Source organism: Microplitis demolitor, chromosome 10 (assembly GCF_026212275.2).
Source record: "Microplitis demolitor isolate Queensland-Clemson2020A chromosome 10, iyMicDemo2.1a, whole genome shotgun sequence".
Lineage (NCBI taxonomy): Eukaryota > Metazoa > Arthropoda > Insecta > Hymenoptera > Braconidae > Microplitis > Microplitis demolitor.
Window position 1 is genome coordinate 16,198,448 of NC_068554.1, and position 24,094 is coordinate 16,222,541.

General features: G+C 31.0%; 2 protein-coding genes and 1 long non-coding RNA gene across 4 annotated transcripts in view; all 3 read left to right on the top strand.

Moving 5' to 3' along the window:
• The window catches only part of LOC103580456 (uncharacterized), a 35,788-nt gene extending 12,883 nt beyond the window's left edge, over positions 1–22,905 (top strand). The window contains exons 1-5 of one of the 2 annotated variants that reach the window (XR_549594.1): positions 21,157–21,278; positions 21,498–21,603; positions 21,948–21,974; positions 22,626–22,652; positions 22,763–22,905. This is a non-coding gene — a long non-coding RNA (uncharacterized LOC103580456). Of the gene's footprint in view, positions 1–21,156; positions 21,279–21,497; positions 21,604–21,947; positions 21,975–22,625; positions 22,653–22,762 lie in introns of those variants that run through there. The other variant, XR_008404453.1, reaches the window with a different exon arrangement.
• LOC103570909 (uncharacterized) lies at positions 2,737–4,425 on the top strand. Its single transcript, XM_053742566.1, has 2 exons — positions 2,737–2,830; positions 2,942–4,425. Exons 1-2 carry the CDS (start codon positions 2,804–2,806, stop codon positions 4,232–4,234), a joined length of 1,320 nt encoding a protein of 439 aa, XP_053598541.1. The 5' UTR covers positions 2,737–2,803; the 3' UTR covers positions 4,235–4,425.
• On the top strand, positions 10,215–11,461 carry LOC128668814 (uncharacterized). Its single transcript, XM_053742567.1, has 2 exons — positions 10,215–10,325; positions 10,438–11,461. The coding sequence occupies exons 1-2, from the start codon at positions 10,299–10,301 to the stop codon at positions 11,392–11,394; spliced, it is 984 nt and encodes a 327-aa protein (XP_053598542.1). The 5' UTR covers positions 10,215–10,298; the 3' UTR covers positions 11,395–11,461.
• Positions 22,906–24,094: the final 1,189 nt, after the last annotated feature.

The following is a 24,094-nucleotide window of genomic DNA, read 5'->3' on the forward strand; positions in this document are numbered from 1 at the left end:
CAGCTATACTATATTTGACTAATCAACTCGACCAAGTTCAATATTTTTAAGTGCCAGCTTAGCCAGTGGAGTCTAAAATAATTATGTTAAATTTTTGTATTGCCAAGAACCTCTTGAACTTTATATTATCTTAGAAATAGAAATATTGATTGACTTACGTCAAAAGGTACAATTAAATTGTAATTTCGAATTTTACTTATGACTAGGGTCATAAATAAAGTTAAAAATTTTAATTATTTATACATGTATGTAAGAAAAACAGCTCATCTCAGGTTTAGCTTTAAATTCATAAGCAAAGAAATTCTTTACTTTACTCAAAATGGATTTTAATTTTGGATTATATACAGTCGTTTAAACATTCAACTTTAGTTTATATAGATTCATTTATATGATCAACTTTAGTTCGTATAGAGTCATAAATTACATTTTTTACCTAGAGCTTGAACCTCTGCTCTGCTCTCTATATAGTTAATAAACTTCGTAGTTAATTCTAAATTAATTCAACCTTATTATGGGGTGCCAATTGGCACCCCAATATTTTCACCTACACTATGACCTATCCATATCCCTATTAATACCCAGGGGCGAGCGCTTACTAGCAGTTCCACCCTGTCCTATAACCCTGAGTGTTCAACAGCAATTCGGGTTTCCTTCAAATTCCCTGCCGATTTTCCATCCATTCACCTGCTGTCATAATAAAAATATGGAGTTGGAACCGGCAACGAGAATACTTTAAATCGCGAAAAACAATTAAAATTAATAATTAATAAAATAATCAACGACCACGGCCCACCAGGGGTCTATAGAGACTAACGAGGCCAAACCTGGATAAAATTAAATAATTAAAAATTATTTTCATTTTTAATTAATTTTGGGTAATTTCCCAAAATGTAACAAAAAACAATGAAATAATCCCTCAAAATTTCAAAAGGTTTGATATTTATTAGCATATAAAAAAAAAATTTTTTTAAATCAAGAAATTTTCAGCCTCTAGACTACCGGGTCCCCTTAATGGAGCCAAATTTCCATGGGTTCATTTTCTGCCATAAATTAAAGAAAAACCAGCCGACAGTTAAAATGGTAGATTTCTCTCGTAATCGATTTAGTAAATTAATTTCGAACATGCATATATAGTGTTATACGTTATTGAGAGTTAAAAAAGACACCTTTCTCGGAGAACTTCAGATAGTGAATTTGACAAAAAATATATAGATGATATACTAATATAACATTTACGCAAAATAAAGTAATGCTATATTCATAATCTGCACTGTATCTTGGATGCTTAGATGGTTATTATAACCTAATGGTATTAATAGTAACTAAATATAATCATTCAGTGTAAACAAATGAGAAGATTATTTTATGAGCGACAAGAAAAAATTAACGAATATTTATTTTAATGTGTAATATATAAGTTATTTGGACTTAAAACCATGAAAGATGTTGATTTCTTTTTTAAAAAAAAATTTCAATGCTTCAAAAGTATGGCATATATATGTATCTACAATAGGGTGGTCCAAAAAACCGACTATTTTTGTTCGAGTTTCTTATGAAAATTTATTGGCTTACGATGTTTTGAGAAGCTTCTCCAAAAATCGACGATAAAAAATTTTCAAGAGGTTGCTGACGAATTTTGAAAATATCAAAAATGATCGAAATTCGGATTTTTTAATTCTAAATATTATCTTTCTCGTGGAAGCAATATTTTATGTTTGTAAGATTATATCGATGCTGAAAATTTCAGCCCGAAATTCAAATATTTGAACGGCGCTCGAATATTTTGAATATTAACTGATAATATGTGACTAATGCTTTGAATTAGTTTCTGTATTTTTTTATATCTCAATTATTGTCATCTTACTAAAATAGAACTTTTGCATAACCAAAAATGTACAGGAAATTCTTAAACAATGAAATTTGGTAAGTTTTGAATAAGCGAGAAAACCCAAAAATTGTTTTAAAAAATAAAAAGGTATGTAAATAACTTATTATTTCTGTTTCTCGGGTTAAATTTTCAATCATTGTAATAAAAATTAATGGTGAAAAAATCGAGAAGCTTTACTGTCAATATTCAAGAGTCGCTTGAAAAAATTTAAAAAACAGCATTCGCAAACATTCAAAATTCATGAGCAAGGTTCAAATATCGAAATCTTGGGCTTAAATTTTCAGCGTAGACATGATTTCACTAGTATAAACTATTGCTGCCACGAGGAAGAAAAAAAGTTGAAATAAGAATTCAAATTTCGATAATTTTTGATATTTTCAAAATTCGTGAGTGATCTCTTGAAAATTTTTTATCGAGCTGATTTTTGGAAATGCCTCTGAAAACATCGTAAACCAACGGATTTTCGTAAGAGACTCGAAAAAAAAATAGTCGGTTTTTTGGGCCACCCTAATATATAATCTGTATGTATAATATAGAAAACTATGAGAAAACGAGTCTGATTTCATAACATGACTACGCACTGACGTGTAATACAGTATATGCATGTTCGAAATTAACTTCATATTCTTTGTTGGAAGATGTTAGGAAATTAATAAAAATTTGTGAAATAATAATTAATATAAGAAATCACTAGAAAATAAAAGAATAAGATTAAAGGGAAATTTAGAATTGATAACAATAGAAGATGATATTGAAACAAATAAGTCGTTAACTTAATACATGATAATTTTTATCGAAATCTACGTAATTGGAAATCCCCAGCCGACGGATTCCTTTGTGATTTATGTTTGATAATTAGTATAAATATCTAGTTTCGGCTTCAGTTATTAGTCTAAGTGTACATCGAAAGGCATAATGATGAAGTTAAATCTTTTCTATCTGGTAAGTGTAAATTTTTTTTAACAATAAAAAATGGTTCCTTGTGCTTTTGCATGACGTTATTGCTGAATCTCATTATCGAAAAAAAAATATGATTGATATTTTTTTCTGTAGCTGGTAGCAACGCTGGTGATAAGTTCTCAATGTAATCCGTTGAAGATTGGAGCCTCTACTCCACAAATTCCGTCACTAGTTGGCCTTGCTTCAAATGACGGATCTCAAGAAGTCGGTCCTAGTTCTGGATCTCATTCAGGAATAAATACAGTTTCTGGAAATTCGACTGGAGAGGTTGCTGTCATTGTTGATACTGCCCTCGATGCTGTATTTGATGTCATGGATATTCTATCTACCAAAGTAGCTAGCCATGATCCAAATGATGGACCTCAAGAAGTCGGTCCTAGTTCTGGATCTCATAATAATTCAGGGGTAAATAAAGTTTCTGGAAATTCGGCTGGAGAGGTTGCTGTCATTGTTGATACTGCCCTCGATGCTGTATTTGATGTCATGGATATTCTATCTACCAAAGTAGCTAGCCATGATCCAAATGATGGACCTCAAGAAGTCGGTCCTAGTTCTGGATCTCATAATAATTCAGGGGTAAATAAAGTTTCTGGAAATTCGGCTGGAGAGGTTGCTGTCATCGTTGATACTGCCCTCGATGCTGTATTTGATGTCATGGATATTCTATCTCCCAAAGTAGCTAGCCATGTTCCAAATAATGGACCTCAAGAAGTCGGTCCTAGTTCTGGATCTCATAATAATTCAGGGTTAAATAAAGTTTCTGGAAATTCGACTGGAGAGGTTGCTCTCATTGTTGATACTGCTGTTGATGGTATGTTATATGTCATGGATGTTCTATCTCCCAAAGTAGCTAGCCATGTTCCAAATGATGGACCTGAAGAAGTCGGTCCTAGTTCTGGATCTCATAATAATTCAGGGGTAAATAAAGTTTCTGGAAATTCGACTGGAGAGGTTGCTCTCATTGTTGATACTGCTGTTGATGGTATGTTATATGTCATGGATGTTCTATCTCCCAAAGTAGCTAGCCATGTTCCAAATGATGGACCTGAAGAAGTCGGTCCTAGTTCTGGATCTCATAATAATTCAGGGGTAAATAAAGTTTCTGGAAATTCGACTGGAGAGGTTGCTCTCATTGTTGATACTGCTGTTGATGGTATGTTATATGTCATGGATGTTCTATCTCCCAAAGTAGCTAGCCATGTTCCAAATGATGGACCTGAAGAAGTCGGTCCTAGTTCTGGATCTCATAATAATTCAGGGGTAAATAAAGTTTCTGGAAATTCGACTGGAGAGGTTGCTCTCATTGTTGATACTGCTCTTGATGGTATGTTATATGTCATGGATGTTCTATCTCCCAACAGCACATCACCGAACAAATCGGATTGAAATCTTGAGACCCCACCACTCATTAGACAGAAATGGTAATTTTTTTCACAATGGCTAAGCTGAAAAACCATAGTACAGCAAAAACAACATCAGATTTATAGTATAATTGCTAACTATTTGAAAAATTGATATTTTTCTGTCAACTTAATTTTCAATAAACTCGTTCATAAATAAAAATACGTTTTAATTTATTTCTATTCAAAATATTGTAACCTATTTTACATCTTATTTCCATTGTACTCATCAGTTATTCAAGATTTTATACTCCTTTTCAGCAATTTTAATATTTTTACTGACTTTTTAGCATTTTAACAAGAACTACGGCATTATTTCTGTGCCACTTATCCTCAACAATGAATAAAATCATGGAACTTTCATTCAAAATACAATATTTTGGAAATCTCATAGAAATCGATAATTGTTGGTCGTGGATTTAACAGTTCTTGAAATCTAGCCTTAATACACATGATATTAAAAAATATATATGCAAAGAGTGTACACAGAGAGAAAAAAAAAGGAATTTGTCCAATTTTGCTTAGGGAAAATTCCTTTCTTAGCGTTGTAAATTTTACTATGTCAACATGTAAATTGTAACCATGTCACATAGTAAATTTTGCTTTGTCACATAAACATTATTTCGATATTGACAATGTAAATTTTCTTATTCCAACATTGCAAAAATATCAATGTAATATAGAAAGAGTTCCAATGTTAACATGAAAATTTTTCCCATTTTAACATAGGAAAAATTTCTATGCAGACATTCCAAAAATTCCTGTGTTAACATTACTAGAATTCTTTTAATGACTTAGAAAATTCCTCAATGTCAGCATGGGGAAATTTTCAGTGTTAACATGGAAATTATTCCCATGTGAACAATGTAAAACTTCTCATGTATGGAAAGAGAAAATATTTGTAAACTGCTGTTATTTTCACGTAATTTATTGATAAAAATGGTATAAGGGAGGATTGATACACCACAAGTAACAGAGGTAGATGCGTTTACTTGAGATTTATTATTAAGACTAAATAAGTATTCAGTAATACAATAGATATACAGTCACAGTACTCAGTAGTATATTTAAGCTAAGTAGGGGTATGTTTATCTATTTATGTGTGAGTGAGTGTGAGACGTGTACAATGTTGTATGATGTCTAACATTTATTAAGTATATGAAAATTAATTACTTGAATGGATCATTATATACTAACGGAAACACGAAGCAAATGACTTTTACGCACACGTTTATATTAATTGAATTTATAAAACCATTTTTTCATTGGTAGGCACTAAAAAAAAATTAAATTTAATCACACAAAATTTTATCGAAAACTTTGAAACTCTATTTTTCTTTCAGTTCTTGTTGATAAAGCAAAATTTGCTTTGTCAACATAGGAATTACTTCTAAGCAAAATGGGAAAAATTCCCATGTTTTTCTCTCCGTGTAACTAAAAACTTTCCAAGGTGATCTGAAACTACAACATCTATTTTCGAATATTAAAGTCAACAAATAATACATTTAAAAATATCAATGCATAATATGTATTTTATATAGAAAGTAAAAAGACGCACAGTCAATTAAATTAATGACTTTTAATCTATTGTTCCCACTCCGTTGAATTTACAGAAGTCATTATCGTACCTTAAAACAATAGATTATTACACAATTAATGAGTTAAGAAAGAATTGATAAAATTGATATTTTATTTTTTTATTTTACTCCTTAAATTCGATAATATTTCACAAATCATCCAAATATCGACCTTGAGATTATTTAAAATTATAATCGATCTACAACATTGGATTTTAATAAATTTATCTCTACGTCTTTTCAATCTCGCTTGAGCCCATAGACTAATTCTGATAAATAATTGTTTTCGGCGTTCAGTCCCACTTTAGACATAGTCTAGGTAAATAGGACTTATGGTTACTCATTTTGACAGCAATTTACCGCTTCACACCGATAATGACACAAAAATTGTTAACAGTTCTGAATCCTAGTCTCCCTCTTATTCTGTATACTGTTGTTTCCTGCCTTTATTTGGATGCAGATTTATCTCAAGTGAAAGTCCATCAAGTTAAAACTCTTATACATTAATTTAAAATTTAATTATCATCATTCTTATTTTTTTTTTTTTTTTTAAATTTTAGGGAATGCTCACCCGAGTCAAATTTAAAAAAATGATTTGAGCCTCCAGATCCTACATGAGGGTAAGGAGGCTAAAATTATCTTTTCAGAATATGAAGATTCATGCATTGAAAAGGTGATTTGAACCTAAACTTGGCAGCTTTGTCCGCGTTTACCAAGTCTAGGTTCAAATCATCTTTGATTGACTTACGTCAAAAAATACAATTAAATTGTAATTTTGAATTTTACTTATGACTAGGGTCATAAATATAGTTAAAAATTTCAATTATTTACACATGTATGTAAAAAAACCGGTCATCTCAGGTTTAGCTTTAAATTCATAAGCAAAGAAATTCTTTACTTTACTTAAAATGGATTTTAATTTTGGATTATATACAGTCGTTTAAACATTCAACTTTAGTTTACATAGATTCATTTATATAAACAATTTTAGTTTGTATAGAGTCATAAATTTTATTTGAATTATATCGAGTCATAAATTACATTTTTTACCTAGAGCTTGAACCTCTGCTCTGCTCTCTATATACTTAATAAACTTCGCAGTTAATTCTAAATTAATTCAACCTTATTATGGGGTGCCAATTGGCACCCCAATATTTTCACCTACACTATGACCTATCCATATCCGTATTAATACCCAGGGGCGAGCGCTTACTAGCAGTTCCACCCTGTCCTATAACCCTGAGTGTTCAACAGCAATTCGGGTTTCCTTCAAATTTCCTGCCGATTTTCCATCCATTCACCTGCTGTCATAATAAAAATATGGAGTTGGAACCGGCAACGAGAATACTTTAAATCGCGAAAAACAATTAAAATTAATAATTAATAAAATAATCGACGACTACGGCCCACCAGGGGTCTATAGAGACTAACGAGGCCAAACCTGGATAAAATTAAATATTTAAAACTATTTTTATTTTTAATTAATTTTGGGTAATTTCCCAAAACGTAACAAACAACAATAAAATAATCCCTCAAAATTTCAAAAGGTTTGATATTAATTAGCATATAAAAAAAAAAAATTTTTAAATCATGAAATTTTCAGCCTCTAGACTACCGGGTCCCCTTAATGGAGCCAAATTTCCATGGGTTCATTTTCTACCATAAATTTAAGAAAGGGCAGCCGACAGTTAAAATGGTAGATTGCTCTCGTAATCGATTTAGTAAGTTAATTTCGAACATGCATATATAGTGTTACACGTTATTGAGAGTTAAAAAAGACACCTTTCTCGGAGAACTTCAGATAGTGAATTTGACAAAAAATATATAGATGATATACTAATATAACATTTACGCAAAATAAAGTAATGCTATATTCATAATCTACACTGTTTCTTTGATGCTTAGATGGTTATTATAACCTAATGGTATTAATAGTAACTAAATATAATCATTCAGTGTAAACAAATGAGAAGATTATTTTATGAGCGACAAGAAAAAATTAACGAATATTAATTTTAATGTGTAATATATAAGTTTTTTGGACTTAAAACCATGAAAGATGTTGATTTCTATATTAAAAAAAAATTTCAATGCTTCAAAAGTATGGCATATATATGTATATATTGTAACGGGTTTTACACCACCGGGGATCTACCGGAGTGAAATCCGAGTACACTTACTATTTTACAACCTTGGTCAGAACTTTTCAAGTTGGGCGCCAGGTGATTTTATAGTCACCAAATAACTGATTTAAAAAAAAAAACGTCGGCTCAGGGTGGCGGATCGGGGAAAGGTCAGGCAGTTAAGGTTACGAAAAAATAATTGATCAGAATTAAACAAAGCAGTCGTATATTCAATAGACAAATAATTGATTGGTTCCACACAAATTATCGGTTACAGAAAACAATAAATGCCGTTGTCGGCTTGACTCGAGATAAACCAAAGGACAACAAAACGTAGTTGTTCGAAAACAGTCAGTTCATTGCTCAAAACAAAAAATGTCGTCAGTTGTTGAAATGGAAATACTCTTCTTTTATTTCACAAACACACACGACGTAGTTCTTAACGAAATACTTAACCGGTGACGTCAGAGTATTCTTACACGGCGAGGCTACAAGACGGTCGACGCAAATGAGGAACAGATAATCCGTAATTGTCAGAATTGCTTGAGTGGAATAAAATAAAATATAAAATAATATTTTATTTCGGTAACGCGTAATGTCACTATCATACAATTGTCACGGGTACTTAACTATTTTATTAATTATTATTACACAACCACGGTCACTTTTTCACTACAAATCGGTTGCCCACTTTGTTTAGGCTTCGCGCCGAGGCTTCGGCTTGTTCACAGTCGTCGGGCTATCGCTCACTCGGAATTTAGGTCTCGGTCACTTTAATTAATCGTTGACCAATAATCGAATTGTTCAACAATTGGAATCGAAATTCTCCGGTTGGTCGGAGTCGAATTGTTCAGAGTACCAAAAACGCGTCCGTTAGGTACGAAGGCTATCCCGGATCTCTCTTTTTCAATCCATCCGGTGGATCGTTTGCTCAGTCGGAGTCGAAATTGTTAATTCTAGATGTCACTATAAATTGCTCATCCGGTAACTATTTCTTATTTGAAATAAATTCAAACCACGAGTCGATGTCGAATTTTCCATCATGTTACAATATATAAGGGTGGTCCAAAAAACCGACTATTTTTGTTCGAGTTTCTTATGAAAATTTATTGGCTTACGATGTTTTAAGAAGCTTCTCCAAAAATCGACGATAAAAAATTTTCAAGACGTTGCTGACGAATTTTGAAAATATCAAAAATGATCGAAATTCGGATTTTTTACTTCTAAATATTTTCTTTCTCGTGGAAGCAATAGTTTATGTTTGTAAGATTATATCGATGCTGAAAATTTCAGCCCAAAATTCGAATATTTAAACGGCGCTCGAATATTTGGAATATTAACTGATAATATGTGACTAATGCTTTGAATTAGTTTTTGTATTTTTTTATAACTCAATTACTGTCATCTTACTAAAATAGAACTTTTACATGACCAAAAATGTACAGGAAATTCTTAAACAATGAAATTTGGTAAGTTTTGAATAAGCGAAAAAACCCAAAAATTGTTTAATAAAATAAAAAAGTATGTAAATAACTTATTATTTAGGTTCCTCGAATAATATTTTCATTCATTGTGATAAAAATTAATAGTGAAAAAATCGAGAAACTTTACTGTCAATATTCAAGAGTCGCTTGAAAAAATTTAAAAAACAGCACTCGCAAACATTCAAAATTCATGAGCGAGGTTTAAATATCTAAATCTTGGGCTTAAATTTTCAGCGTTAGACATGATTTCACAAATATAAACTATTGCTGCCACGAGGAAGAAAAAAAGTTGAAATAAGAATTCAAATTTCCATAATTTTCGATATTTTCAAAATTCGTGAGTGATCTCTTGAAAATTTTTTATCGAGCTGATTTTTGGAGATGCCTCTGAAAACATCGTAAACCAACAGATTTTCGTAAGAGACTCGAAAAAAAAATAGTAGGTTTTTTGGGCCACCCTAATATATAATATGTATGTATAATATAGAAAACTATGAGAAAACGAGTCTGATTTCATAACATGACTACGCACTGACGTGTAATACAGTATATGCATGTTCGAAATTAACTTCATATTCTTTGTTGGAAGATGTTAGAAAATTAATAAAAATTTGTGAAATAATAATTAATATAAGAAATTACTAGAAAATAAAAGAATAAGATTAAAGAGAAATTTAGATTTGATAACGATAGAAGATGATAATGAAACAAATAAGTCGTTAACTTAATACATGATAATTTTTATCGAAATCTACGTAATTGGAAATCCCCAGCCGACGGATTCCTTTGTGATTTATGTTTGATAATTAGTATAAATATCTAGTTTCGGCTTCAGTTATTAGTCTAAGTGTACATCGAAAGGCATAATGATGAAGTTAAATCTTTTCTTTCTGGTAAGTGTAAATTTTTTTTTAACAATAAAAAATGGTTCCTTGTGCTTTTGCATAACGTTATTGACGAATTTCATTATCGAAAAAAAGATATAATTGATATTTTTTTCTGTAGCTAGTAGCAACGCTGGTAATAAGTTCTCAATGTAATCCGTTGAAGATTAAAGCCTCTACTCCACAAATTCCGTCACTAGTTGGCCTTGCTTTAAATGACGGATCTCAAGAAGTCGGTCCTAGTTCTGGATCTCATAATAGTTCAGGGGTAAATAAAGTTTCTGCAAACTCGACTGGAGAGGTTGCTGTCATTGTTGACTCTGCCCTCGATGCTGTATTTGATGTCATGGATATTCTATCTCCCAAAGTAGCTAGCCATGTTCCAAATGATGGACCTCAAGAAGTCGGTCCTAGTTCTGGATCTCATAATACATCAGGGGTAAATAAAGTTTCTGCAAATTCGACTGGAGAGGTTGCTATCATTGTTGACTCTGCCCTCGATGCTGTATTTGATGTCATGGATATTCTATCTCCCAAAGTGGCTAGCCATGTTCCAAATGATGGACCTCAAGAAGTCGGTCCTAGTTCTGGATCTCAAAATACATCAGGGGTAAATAAAGTTTCTGCAAATTCGACTGGAGAGGTTGCTATCATTGTTGACTCTGCCCTCGATGCTGTATTTGATGTCATGGATATTCTATCTCCCAAAGTAGCTAGCCATGTTCCAAATGATGGACCTCAAGAAGTCGGTCCTAGTTCTGGATCTCATAATACATCAGGGGTAAATAAAGTTTCTGCAAATTCGACAGGAGAAGTTGCTCTCATTGTTGATACTGCCCTCGATGCTGTATTTGATGTCATGGATATTCTATCTCCCAAAGTGGTTAGCCATGTTCCAAATGATGGACCTCAAGAAGTCGGTCCTAGTTCTGGATCTCAAAATACATCAGGGGTAAATAAAGTTTCTGCAAATTCGACAGGAGAAGTTGCTCTCATTGTTGATACTGCCCTTGATGGTATGTTATATGTCATGGATGTTCTATCTCCCAAAAGCACACCACAGAACAAATCGGATTGAAATCTTGAGACCCCAACACTCATTAGACAGAAATGGTGATTTTTTTCACAATGGCTATGCTGAAGAACCATAGTACAGCAAAAACAACGTCAGATTTATAGTATACTTGCTAACTATTTGAAAAATTGATATTTTTCTGTCAACTTAATTTTCAATAAACTCGTTTATAAATAAAAATACGTTTTAATTTATTTCTATTCAAAATATTGTAACCTATTGTACATATAATCTTCATTGTACCCGTCAGTTATTCAAAATTTTATACTCTCCTTTTCAGCAATTAAATGTCAACATGTAAATTGTAACCATGTCACATCGTAAATTTTGCTTTGTTACATAAACATTATTTCGATATTGACAATGTAAATTTTCTTATTCCAACATTGCAGAAATCTCAATGTAATATAGAAACAGTTCCAATGTTAACATGAAAATTTTTTTCCATTTTAACATAGGAAAAATTTCTATGCAGACATTCAAAAAATTCCTGTGATAACATTGCTAGAATTCCTTTAATGACTTCGGAAATTCCTTAATGTCAGCATAGGGAAATTTTCAATGTTAACATGGAAATTATTCCCACGTGAACAATCTAAAACTTCTCATGTATGTAAAGAGAAAATATTTGTAAACTGCTGTTATTTTCACGCAATTTATTAAGTACATGAAAATTAATTAATTGAATGGATCATCATTCGGAAACACGAAGCAATTGACTTTTACGTACGCGTTTATATTAATTGAATTTATAAAAACATTTTTTTATTGGTAGGCACTAAAAAAAAATTAATTTAATCACACAAAATTTTATCGAAAACTTTGAAACTCTATTTTTCTTTCAGTTCTTGTTGATAAAGCAAAATTTGCTTTGTCAACATAAGAATTACTTCTGAGCAAAATGGGAAAAATTCCCATGTTTTTCTCTCCGTGTAACTAAAAACTTTCCAAGGTGATCTGAAACAACAACATCTATTTTCGAATATTAAAGTCAACAAATAATACATTTAAAAATATCAATGCATAATATGTATTTTATATAGAAAGTAAAAAGACGCACAGTCAATTAAATTAATGACTTTTAATCTATTGTTCCCACTCCGTTGAATTTACAGAAGTCATTATCGTACCTTAAAACAATAGATTATTACACAATTAATAAGTTAAGAAAGAATTGATAAAATTGATATTTCATTTTTTTATTTTACTCCTTAAATTCAATAATATTTCACAAATCATCCAAATTTCGACCTTGAGATTATTTAAAATCATAATCGATCTACAACATTGGATTTTAATAAATTTATCTCTACGTCTTCTCAATCTCGCTTGAGCCCATAGATTAATTCTGATAAATAATTGTTTTCGGCGTTCAGTCCCACTTCAGACATACTCTAAGTAAATAGGACCTATGGTTACTCATTTTGACAGGAATTTACCGCTTCACACCGATAAAGACACAAAAATTCATGATTCTATAGTACTGCCTTTGTTAACAGTTCTGAATCCTAGTCTCCCTCTTATTCTGGATACTGTTGTTTCCTGCCTTTATTTGGATGCAGATTTATCTCAAGTGAAAGTCCATCAAGTTAAAACTCTTATACATTAATTTAAAATTTAATTATCATCATTCTTATTTTTTTTTTTTTTTTTTTCTTAAATTTTAGGGAATGTTCACCCGAGTCAAAATTAAAAAAATGATTTGAGCCTCCAGATCCTACATGAGGGTAAGGAGGCTCAAATTATCTTTTCAGAATATGAAGATTCATGCATTAAAAAGGTGATCTGAACCTAAACTTGGTAGCTTTGTCCGCGTTTACCAAGTCTAGGTTCAAATCATCTTTTTAAAAAGTTAAAATATGCCTCCAAAGCATGAATTTATAGATCCAGAAAGACTCTCATCGGATTGCGTACAATTGGTGAAGAAACAGAAGGGAAAAGGAGCCAATAATTATAAATGGGCACGATGATTGAAAAAAATTTGAAATTTAAATATTCCAAAAATAATTTCTTAGTAATAAATATTTTGTTGTGAGTTGAAAAATAATAAAAGTTAAAATATTAATAATAATAGCTATAGTTATACAAATAGGCGTTTGAATTGAATAGTACTGTCATTCGAAATTCGAATTGAATAATTAGAGCCTTTGACTTATTAGTATATGATTAATTAATCATTTTATGTGAACAATAAATACGAATGATGTATTGAATAACGGAAACTGCCAAAGAAATTTAAAAAAACTGCTGACAAATAATCTGCTGGTGCCAGAATTCCAAACCAAGATCTAACGAATATGAAGCACAACCACTGCTGCACTGCTACTCGGACGCTCACGATCAGTAGGAAATATCTTTATGTATTTAGAACGCAGATATTATTATAACAATAATATCATGCTAAAGAATTGAGCTCATTCGAAGTTACAGACCAAAAGTATGGTAGGTCTTGGAGGGTTAAAACATATTTTTAAAAAGGTGACTAAGTCCTTCATGCGCTTTGTTTAGGTTATGGAGGACTTGAATAGCATTTTGAAATATATGGTAGGCCATGAAGGGTTAAAATACTATTTCAAAAAGGTGATTAAGTCCTCCATAGGCTACTTTTAGGACATCGAGGACTTAAGTAACAGATTACATTCAGCGGCAAGTTCAACATCAAAAGAACTGAGGCTTTGGAGGCTCAAACTACTGTTTTAATTCTGACTCGGGCAGTGCTTGCTCAAACCTGATCATATCTGGATATTGGCCAGCCATGAGCATGCGTGATTATGCATGAGAATGTATAATTATGCCTGATCAAGCATAATCACGCATGCTTATGGCTGGCCAATTTTCAGGCATGAACATGCATAAGATTAATGCATGATCTCTAGGGTGATTCATTTGTGCAAAGTTTTTTTTTTTTCAAGTGCTCAAGCAAAAACTTAATCTACATCGAAAAAAAAAAAATTCTCACCAAATATGAGCTCTTAATTCCAATGCTAAGTACTTTCCATTTGATTTCAAAGATTTCCCATTTAAAATACACGTAAATTAAATTTTTTTTTTCTTTCTAATACTCAGCTGCATTTTATGACATCGACACGGTTTTAGTCGTAAATTGTAAGGCATTTGTTGTTCTTCAAGAGTGCCTATAATAACTTAGATGTAATTTCAGCTGTTTCACTTTTGTCCGTTGCGGAACTCATTTTTCCTATGAAATTAACCTTTATTGACTTGCAGAACATAAACCAATGAAAGCACACTAAAAATGTCAATGAAAATTTCATAGAAAATTTTATTCCGTTTCAAAAAAGTTCTATTATTCAAGTCACTAAAGTCTATAGTTTCTGAGTTATAGTCACTTTAATAAGTTGAAAAATATAATATAAAAAAAAAAATTACATGTGATATTTTATTTTTCAAATTATTAAAATTACTATAACTCGGAAACTATGGGCTTTAGCGACTTGACTCATAGAACTTCTTTTGAAGGGAATAAAATTTCCTATAAGATTCCTGTTAGCATTTTTAGTGTACATTCATTGGTAAGCGTATCAAGCTAATAAAGTTCAATTTCACAGGAAAAATGAGTTCCGCAACGGACACAAGTGAACGACTGAAATAACAGCTAAGTAACTATGGGCACTTTTGAAGAACACCAAATGCCCTACCATTTGTAACCAAAACCACGTTGATATCATTAAACGCAGCTGAGTATTAGAAAGTTAAAAAGAATCCATTACGAATATTTTAGGAGCTATGTACGCGTCTTGTGGGAAACTCCAATTTTCTTATTTTCTACTTGCCAGCATGTGTAATAAACTGTAAAGTAACAAAATTTGGAGTTTCTATTCCCACAATCACAATAAAAACATTGAAATTCATTACCGATGGCAAATACCGATGGTTGAATTTTCACAATTTATTGTTATTACTGCAAAAAGTATTTTTAGATTGATTCGGCTCTTCATCAACTTCTTTTCCATGTAATGGGAAAGTATTTCATACAACATAGGAAATAAATTTCTAATAGCTCAAAAGTTACTGCAGATTTTCAAATAATGGCGCCCAAAAATCTAGCTCCAGATCGGTAGATTGATTAAATTTCTTAAGCAAATTTTTTTAACGAAATTTATGAGATAGTACTGAGCTTATTGCGTTGCTAGAAAGATAATATAAGACAGCGCAAGATAAAATTATTAAAATATCTGCTGAAATCGAGAAAATTCAAGATATTCTGATGAAAAATAGACTTAGATGATCACTAATGCGTCCTATCAATCATGAAATCCTCTTGAGCACTCAATATCCTTTCTATATCAACTAGAGCCCTGGGATCAGGATACAGATGACGTACTTGGACTGGACATTGAGATTTAGCTTCAAAATTAGCATATAGAGCCAACGGAAATAACTCGCTACGTGACTTTATAGCTTATTTTATATCCTTGATATTATATGCATCATCAATAATTCTCATATATTTTTTTCTATTAAAATATCTCCAAAATATATATAGAAAAAAAAAAAAAAAAAAAAAAAAAAAAAACATTTTTATTGAAACTATTTCTTGAATTTTTTTTTTTTTTGAAATCATAACTTCGAAACTTATCAATATTTAAACTCGTTATATGTCTCATTAGAAAGATGACACTTTCGTCTATAATTTTTGCTGTCATGTAATTAATTTTCGTTGATTAGATTTCTTGATATAAATTCCTGAAGTCAACTCTTTTTCAAAATAGTCATAACAGAAATTTTAGGTTCCTAGAAAAATTTATTCCTTCTAATCTAATGGCGCCAAAAAAATCTGGATGCACTTTTCCAAAATATTCAATTGCCTTACAACGTTTAAATTTTCTTAAATGTACCTTCTATAATTATCATCTGGCATATGAAGCCGAAAACAAAAAATAAAAATGAATGTTTGTTTTTTAATGATATAGATTTATTTCATGACCTAATCCGGTCTTAATAAATATGTATCACGTTTTCTGATGCCTATGGCGTATGATAAGGGTCGAAAAAGGTCAGAAAGGGTTGATGAATGATTACACACATTAATAATTTGTGATAACGTCAGATTTAAAGATGGAATTCATAAAAAATATATAAATTACTTTCAATCCTAGACAAATATATATTTATTATATTTATTAAATATAATAATAATGATACATAATTTATTCAGCTACTACATTTTTAAAGGCCTGGTCAAACTGCTGACTTTTTTTTCACTCATAATTTATTTTTATAAATTTGAATAGGGCTTGGATATGTTTCGAAACAAAACCGCATGAGGTATTTTGTTATTTATTATTATTTAAATATCGATATTAATTATTAAAAAAAAAAAAAATCGTGTTTATGTAGCCACGATATATATTTACTGGTGATTTATTTGAAGAATTTATTTTTGATCGTAGAAAATTTTAATAACTTTTCCTAAAAACGAGATCAATATTTATTTCTGGTGCAAAGAAAGTGGCTTTGGTTTTCATTATCGTGGAAACTAATTGTCGGATATAAACGGACACGAGAAGTGAATTTTAGAGGAAAAAAAGAACTATGAAATGAACAACGTCTGATTTTTAGAGAGCAATTAGTACATGAGTAATGAATTTTTGAACTTTTATGAACTTCGAGTTATAACTGCAGCGATTTTTAAAAATGAATTTTCGAGAATGAGCGGTTGCTCTTCAGGTGGTTGTAACTCAGCATAACCATTTGAAATATGCACTAGGAATTCTAGTATGTTATTTTTCAAGGTGAAGGCTATCGAAATATGCAAAAAAAAAATCAATTGTTTCGAAGTTTCACTCTAGTAGACTTCCTTATGGGGGGGGGGGGAGCTAAATCGTGAAAAAAACGCTTTTTTCATGAATTTTTTTTAGGCGTATGGATTAAGCCACTTTATTAAAACCTTTTGAACATTATTAAGCTTATATTCAACAACATCAGGTAATTTTTTTAGGTAATAGTATTCGCAAACAAGCCGGTGATGGAGCTTTTCCCAGAACGTCTTTAGAAAAACATGATTTGCGGTGAGCAGTGTATCTCAGCTGAAAATTATTTAAAAAAAAAAAAAACCATTGAAATTTAATCAAAGCATTATTAAAACCTCCCCCCAAACGTTCCCTGATAATTTTTGTTTTCATTTTTTGTGGTCATTTTAAATGAAAACTACCATTTTTTTATGAAAATTTGCGTCATTTTTAGGGTGGGAAACGCCCTTCATGTAAAAAAAAATTCTAAAACTCAACGTTGGGGTAAAGTTTTTTATACTTAGAAAGTGTGTACCAAGTTTGAAATGAATCGGTAATGTAGATTTTAAATAGCAGTGCTCGCGGACTTTGAAAAAGTAATTTCGAGAAAAATGCGTTTAAAATTTTAGATGCTAAAAAAGTAAAGAAAAAATAAAATGTTTTTTTTTTTTTAACTAACACTGAATCAACGATTCCAGCTCCATAAAGTAGAGTTCTTGCAGCAGCTTCGATGTCTTCAGCCTCTAGTTTTTGAGAAGAACGATTAGTTAATAACTCCGAGAGTTTTGCTCTGATCGACTTCAAATTCGGAGACAATATTCTTAAAATGTGTAGCTATAAGAAAATGGAAAAAAATTTAATTTATAGACCCTACCTCCCCTCCCACCCCTCTCTCATAAGAAAACAAAGGTATCATTATAATGATATCTTTCCCGGGTCGAAAAATTTTATCTGATTTTGATCTAACTGAACTGTATTTAGACTAGTTGGTATATTATTGAATTACTAAGGTAAATGTCCCAATACCGGAACGACGAAGGGTATATGACTGATTTTTATCGTTTTAAAAATATTCAAATAAATTATAAACCAAAATAATTTATAACATCATATAGAATAGACATTTACCAATTCAAAAATAATCAAATTAGTTCATTTTTCTTAAATTTAATATAAAAAAAAAATTTTTTTCTATGACACCCAAAAGACCCAATACCGGAACGCTGAAATAGCCTTGTCCCAATACGGGAGTTCGGTTGTCCTAATACCGGAACAGTAAATAAAATAAGTTATTTTTTGCATTTATTCATGGTGAAAATATTAATGATTATTAAATAATATTAATGTAAAACGAGTATGAATGTAGCAGACATCAGAAAACTTTAAAATTATAAATAAATAAGATGAATAATTAAAAAAATAATATTTACACAAAAGCACTATTAATTTCAAAATTTTTTGAATTTGCATTTCTTTAAATTTTATATTATTAATTATTTACTAGATTTATTAATAATTTTAAATTTGTCTGATGTCTGCTATGTCACACCCATAATGTAAAATGTATTTAAAATTTTAAAATGATCGAATATTCAATGAAAATAAATATTTTGAACTAAAGAATCGAAACAAAATGAATCATTTGAGGTTATACTAGAAAAATAATTAAAAAAAAAATTAAAACAAAAATTTATCTTTTATGATTTAAATTAGAGTTTATCTATATTTGATGTATTTTTTATAACAATCATACATACTGCATTAAATATTAGGGCTCCAGTAATAATTAATATTGTACTTGATTTAGCCAGTCAATAAAACTCACCGTTAATGTCTATCGATAACATTAATATGATTCGCTGTTCCGGTACTGGGCACGGGTTCATTTTGGTGTACCAATAGACGAACAGTCAAATTAATATAATAATACTATTTTTTTCATATTTTTAATATGTTTTCTTGAATTTTATGTCATTCAAGATGAATATACAAAAAAAAAAAATTATTAAAAAGTAATTCTATGCATTTTCTATAAGCTTAAGACCATTGACTGATCTCTTAGCAAAATCATTAAGAGACATGAAAAAGTCATGAATCCGGGACTATTGCTCTAAGTAACATTTTTTTTTCATATTATAAATATTTTCTAAAATCTATTTTATATCTTATTTTTGAACTGAAAGATTAAGGTTTCAAATAAAGAAAGTTTTATTTAGTTTCATCGCGTACGAGTTGAAATATAATATAATGATTATCAAATCGTTCCGGTATTGGGTCTTGTTCCGGTATTGGGACATTTACCTTATAAAAATATAAATCTGTTTTTGATCTACCCGGACCAAAAAATTTGATCTGATTTTAGTCTTATTGGACTATTTAATCTGTTTTTGATCTTTTACAAAAATATTAACCTTTTTTCGACCTGTTGTTTTAAAAAACGATTGCGTTACGGGCAGACAAAATTAGATTAATTCTTGAACTTTGAAAAATTTTAGTTCTGAAAATTTGCAAAGACAAAACTAAATTAAATCATGGACTTGTAATATTTTTATTTATGGACAATATTTATAAAAAAAATCCGGGCGTCGGTTGGCCCTGCGGGCCGGCCCTGAAACTTCCCGCTGTTTTCGAACTCAAGGAGCTCGAAAATATTAATGTGACTATACTTTCGAGCTTTTCGAGCTCGAAAATCTTATTGCATGCGATTTTTATGAGCTTTTCGAACTCTAACAAGTTACGCTATATGCTAAAGTACGAAAGTTCAAGAATCGAAAATCATTAATGAACAAGCGATTTTTAAATTTTAGTTTCCGATTATGTTCAATAAACTAAATGTATTGAGGCAGAAATCAATGTCTATGATCGAAATTAAGATTTAAATGAGTTTTGGCTTAGGTCAGAGCAATAATATGTAAAATATCTGAGAAAATGATTAAAAACGGGGTTTTTTCGATTTTTTCGTTGATAATATAGTTTAAACTAAAGAACAAGTTTGATGGCATTATCTGATAATCAAAAGAGACCATAAAGAAGAAAAGTTTGTAAGATTTCAGATACATTTTTGTACAGTAAATTTTTTATTTCTCTGGAAAAAATAACAGAGAGTGTTATTTTTTTAACATTTCAACGCTGATATCTTTTGAACTAATTAACCGATTTTGACGTTTGAGGTGGCAATAGGGGCGTTTTATAGCATTTTAGTGCTGACTAGAATTGAAAGCGATCGATTCAGCTGCCTTTAAGATATTTGAAAAAAACCATTTTTTACCATTTATTTCTCTAACGATATCTCTCGAACAAATTAACCGATTGAGATGGTTAAGGCAGCATTCGACGCGTTTTATTGAAATCTAAAGCTGATTAGATTTTAGCGTCGATCATTCAATCCTTTTCTGAGAAACCAATAGAAAACTAAAAAAAAAATTTTTTTTTTTTCGTAATTCGCCAATACTTTCGAGTCTACTTGATCAAATGATCTAAAATTTTCAGGAAAGTTGATGGCCAACATGCTCTTTCGATTGCCGCCTTAAACATCCAAATCGATCCATTAGTTAAAACGCTATAGACCATTTACACACACACACACACACACACACACACACACACACACACACACACACACACACACACACACACACACACACACACACACACACACCCACACACACACATACAGGCACTCGGACATCATTCTGAAAATAGTCAGAATAGCTTCCTAGGACCCCAAAATGTCGACATCTGATGAAAACTCGATTTTCGAAAATCGGGGTGAAAACAATAACTTCCCGAAAGTTTTGAAAATCATCGATTTTCTAAGCGGAAAGTTAAAAAAAATACTTAAATTCATCATTTATTTTAAAACAGATCTAACTTTTCTACCTGGGTAATGTTGATGAATTTCTTTATCTCTGATGAGTTTTTAAATAAATTTATCCAGGTGATTCGCGTTTATACATTTGAATATATTCAAGTGGAACCAACTGTTTTGTTAACACAGAATGTCTTTATTCTTCAGTAAAAATAAATATTGTAATTACCATTGTTTTCTAAAAATAGCTTATGTAGTGGGTATAAATTATAGATATCAATTAGTTTTAGCAGTGGAGACTTACGTGCAAATTTAAAAAACCCAAAAGGGTAAATTATTTTTAAATAATAGTCTTAGCACCCCTGATTAAAAGAAACGATTCGAAACAATTTGTAATATTAAACTTCCATCATAAGAATGGCGATTCAAAAGTATTCAACGTATTCAGAAGCATTGAAAACTATTTAAAATTTTTTTTTTTCGAATCGTTTCAAATCGTTTCTTTTAATAAGGGACATTACTATTTCTAATTATTTTTATATTTACAGATTTTGATTTCTTATAACTTATAATTACGAATCATTATCAACCATTTCTCTAATAATGGACTTCCAAATGATGTTTCTTATTCTATTAATAGTATTCTCAATTATTGTAAGTTTCTTAGCTCAAGTTGTAAGTCCAGAATCACTATACCCTGACAGCTAAATTGATGGCAAGTTTAACGCAGAATTTGGTGTGAAAATGTTGACAACTGCAGGCTAACTGCCCACTGCAGTTCATAAACAATACATTGCCTTTATATTGCGCAGTAGATTCTCGCCATCTTCCTTGGAGAGTTGATGTAAAATCAACTTAAAGTCAGCGGTTACAAGTTGTGAAGTTATCAAGTTGACAGCAAGTAACTGACACCAATTTTCTGACGATAAACGTTTGCTACCAGGGTACCATTTCAAAGAGTATTTCCTTTTTTGATTCATGTTTCATCATTATTACAGAACGCTGGTGCAGTGGCAATTGCTGCCGTAAGTTAATAAAAATGTTTCAGCGACCATTTTCTTTGATTGCCATTTTGTTCGAAAATTGATGTAAGCTTCAGCTGAAGCTTGACGCCAAGATTTTTGTGACTCAGTTGTGTACGCAACAGTTAATGGCAACTTGTCACCAACTTAAATGCAATAAGTTCGGTGAGCAAAAAAGTTGACAACAATTAGACGGAAACCTTCGTGGTTAAGTTACATTCACATCGCAGCTGCAGAATGATGGCAAGTTTCTGGAAAAGTTGTAGCTCGTACCCAATTGTTGAATAGTCAGATGTTACCCTTAACTTGACAGCATATTGATCGATACTATTTCTACGTAAAATAAATTCTATCTAGGAAGTTGTCAGCAACTTTTTCACCAAGTTGAACGCACAAGTTGGCTGGTAAAAAATTGTTGGAAAATTTCCGGAAAGTTTCTGTTCAATTTGCCATCATATTGCTGCTGCTAAATTGATGACAACTTTCTGAGAAAGTTGATATGACAACAATTTGTAGTCAATGTGACAAAGTGTAAATTTGTTATCAAATTTATAACTAATTGACATCAATTTTCTGACCATAAAATCTGGCTATCAGAGATTATCTAAAAGTAAATGTTAAATTACTCAAAAGTATTCTTTATTATTTTTACAGAATTATATCAGATATGGTCCAATTAACGTAAGTGTAAAATATTATTTCAGAAATATTTTTTATTTTTAGTTGGAAAAAAAATTTAAGACAGTTCTTTTTTTCGAATGTTTTGTTTTAACATTTTATTTCTATTACAGAATGACGCAAATTTGTAATATGGCAAACAGTAATCCAGGAAGGAAAAAATTATGTGCAAGATGCTGTTGAAATTGTACAGAAAGAAATTTCTTTTTTCGTTTCTAAAATACTTGTAAAACATTGTTATTAAATTAAAACTTTAAGATTATTATAAAACTATGTTTCAATTATTTTGGACATAAATTAAGCGGCGGAAGTGATTTAGAAGTATTGTTAATCAAGTCTTACCTAAATCTGTATCTTCAGTCTTTAGAAAGTCTGCATCATCAGACGAACAAGTTTTAGACAAGATACTGCTGTAAAAAATTTCATCAGAAGTAGCTGGTCAAAACACTGATCACAAGAGTCTTTTGATAGATACCCTGGCGAATATAATATTACGGTCAATTTACGGTAATATGACGGCAGGTCTACTGTACAATAGTAAAATTGTGGCAATGTTACGCTAATATACTGTATTGCTACTCAACACTTACCGTAATAGTGATATCAACATGCCGTAATTTTATGATAAATTTACCGCATCAACTCAGTTGACACTACTCTCTAGCAGACCCAAATTACGGTAAATTACCGTACTTAATCATAAATAACCGCAAAATGCAGTTATTTACCGCAACCTATGGTAAAATGCTGTATTTTACGGCAAATTTACAGTAAAATTTGCGGCAATACTGTGGTTTTACACGGCAAATTTGCGGTAAAGTACCGTAAATTAGCCGTAAAATTGCGGGGATTTTACTACAACATACGGTATTCAGAAGAATTGCCGTAAAATACGACACTTCACCGTTATCTGCGGCAATTTACCTCAAAATGCGGTAACATGGCATAATGTATGGCAAATTTGCAGTAAATCGCGGTAAAATGCGGTAATTTTGTGTAAAACACGGTAATTTCCCGTAATTCAGATCCACTAGGGCTCTAAGCATTTAGAATAAAGCTACCTTATACATCTTTTCAACCATAAATTAAGACTGGCGGATCCGAATTGTGATAAATTACGGTAAATACCGTAAATCGACGTGTTTTACGACATTTTGACCAATTACGGTATTTCACGGTATAACTACGGTATTTCATATACCGGTACAGTAAATTATACCGTAAGTATACGGTAAGAGAACGTTATTTTACCGTGAAATTGCGACAAGCCTGTGATATTTCACCGTAAAGTTCAATATTGCACTTTTAAAAAAATGTAAAAAAAAAACGAACATACGGTGCTTACGGCAAAAATGCCGTAAATTATAGTAAATTGATGTATTTTATCGCGATTCACCGTAAAATACCATAAATCACTGAATGTTACGGTAAATTTCCGTAAGCTG

Coding starts and splice junctions, on each gene's coding strand:
- LOC103570909 (XM_053742566.1), top strand. CDS start 2,804: ATGATGAAGTTAAATCTTTTCTATCTG. Junction 2,831..2,941: donor AGTTAAATCTTTTCTATCTG/GTAAGTGTAAAT, acceptor TTTTTTCTGTAG/CTGGTAGCAACGCTGGTGAT.
- LOC128668814 (XM_053742567.1), top strand. CDS start 10,299: ATGATGAAGTTAAATCTTTTCTTTCTG. Junction 10,326..10,437: donor AGTTAAATCTTTTCTTTCTG/GTAAGTGTAAAT, acceptor TTTTTTCTGTAG/CTAGTAGCAACGCTGGTAAT.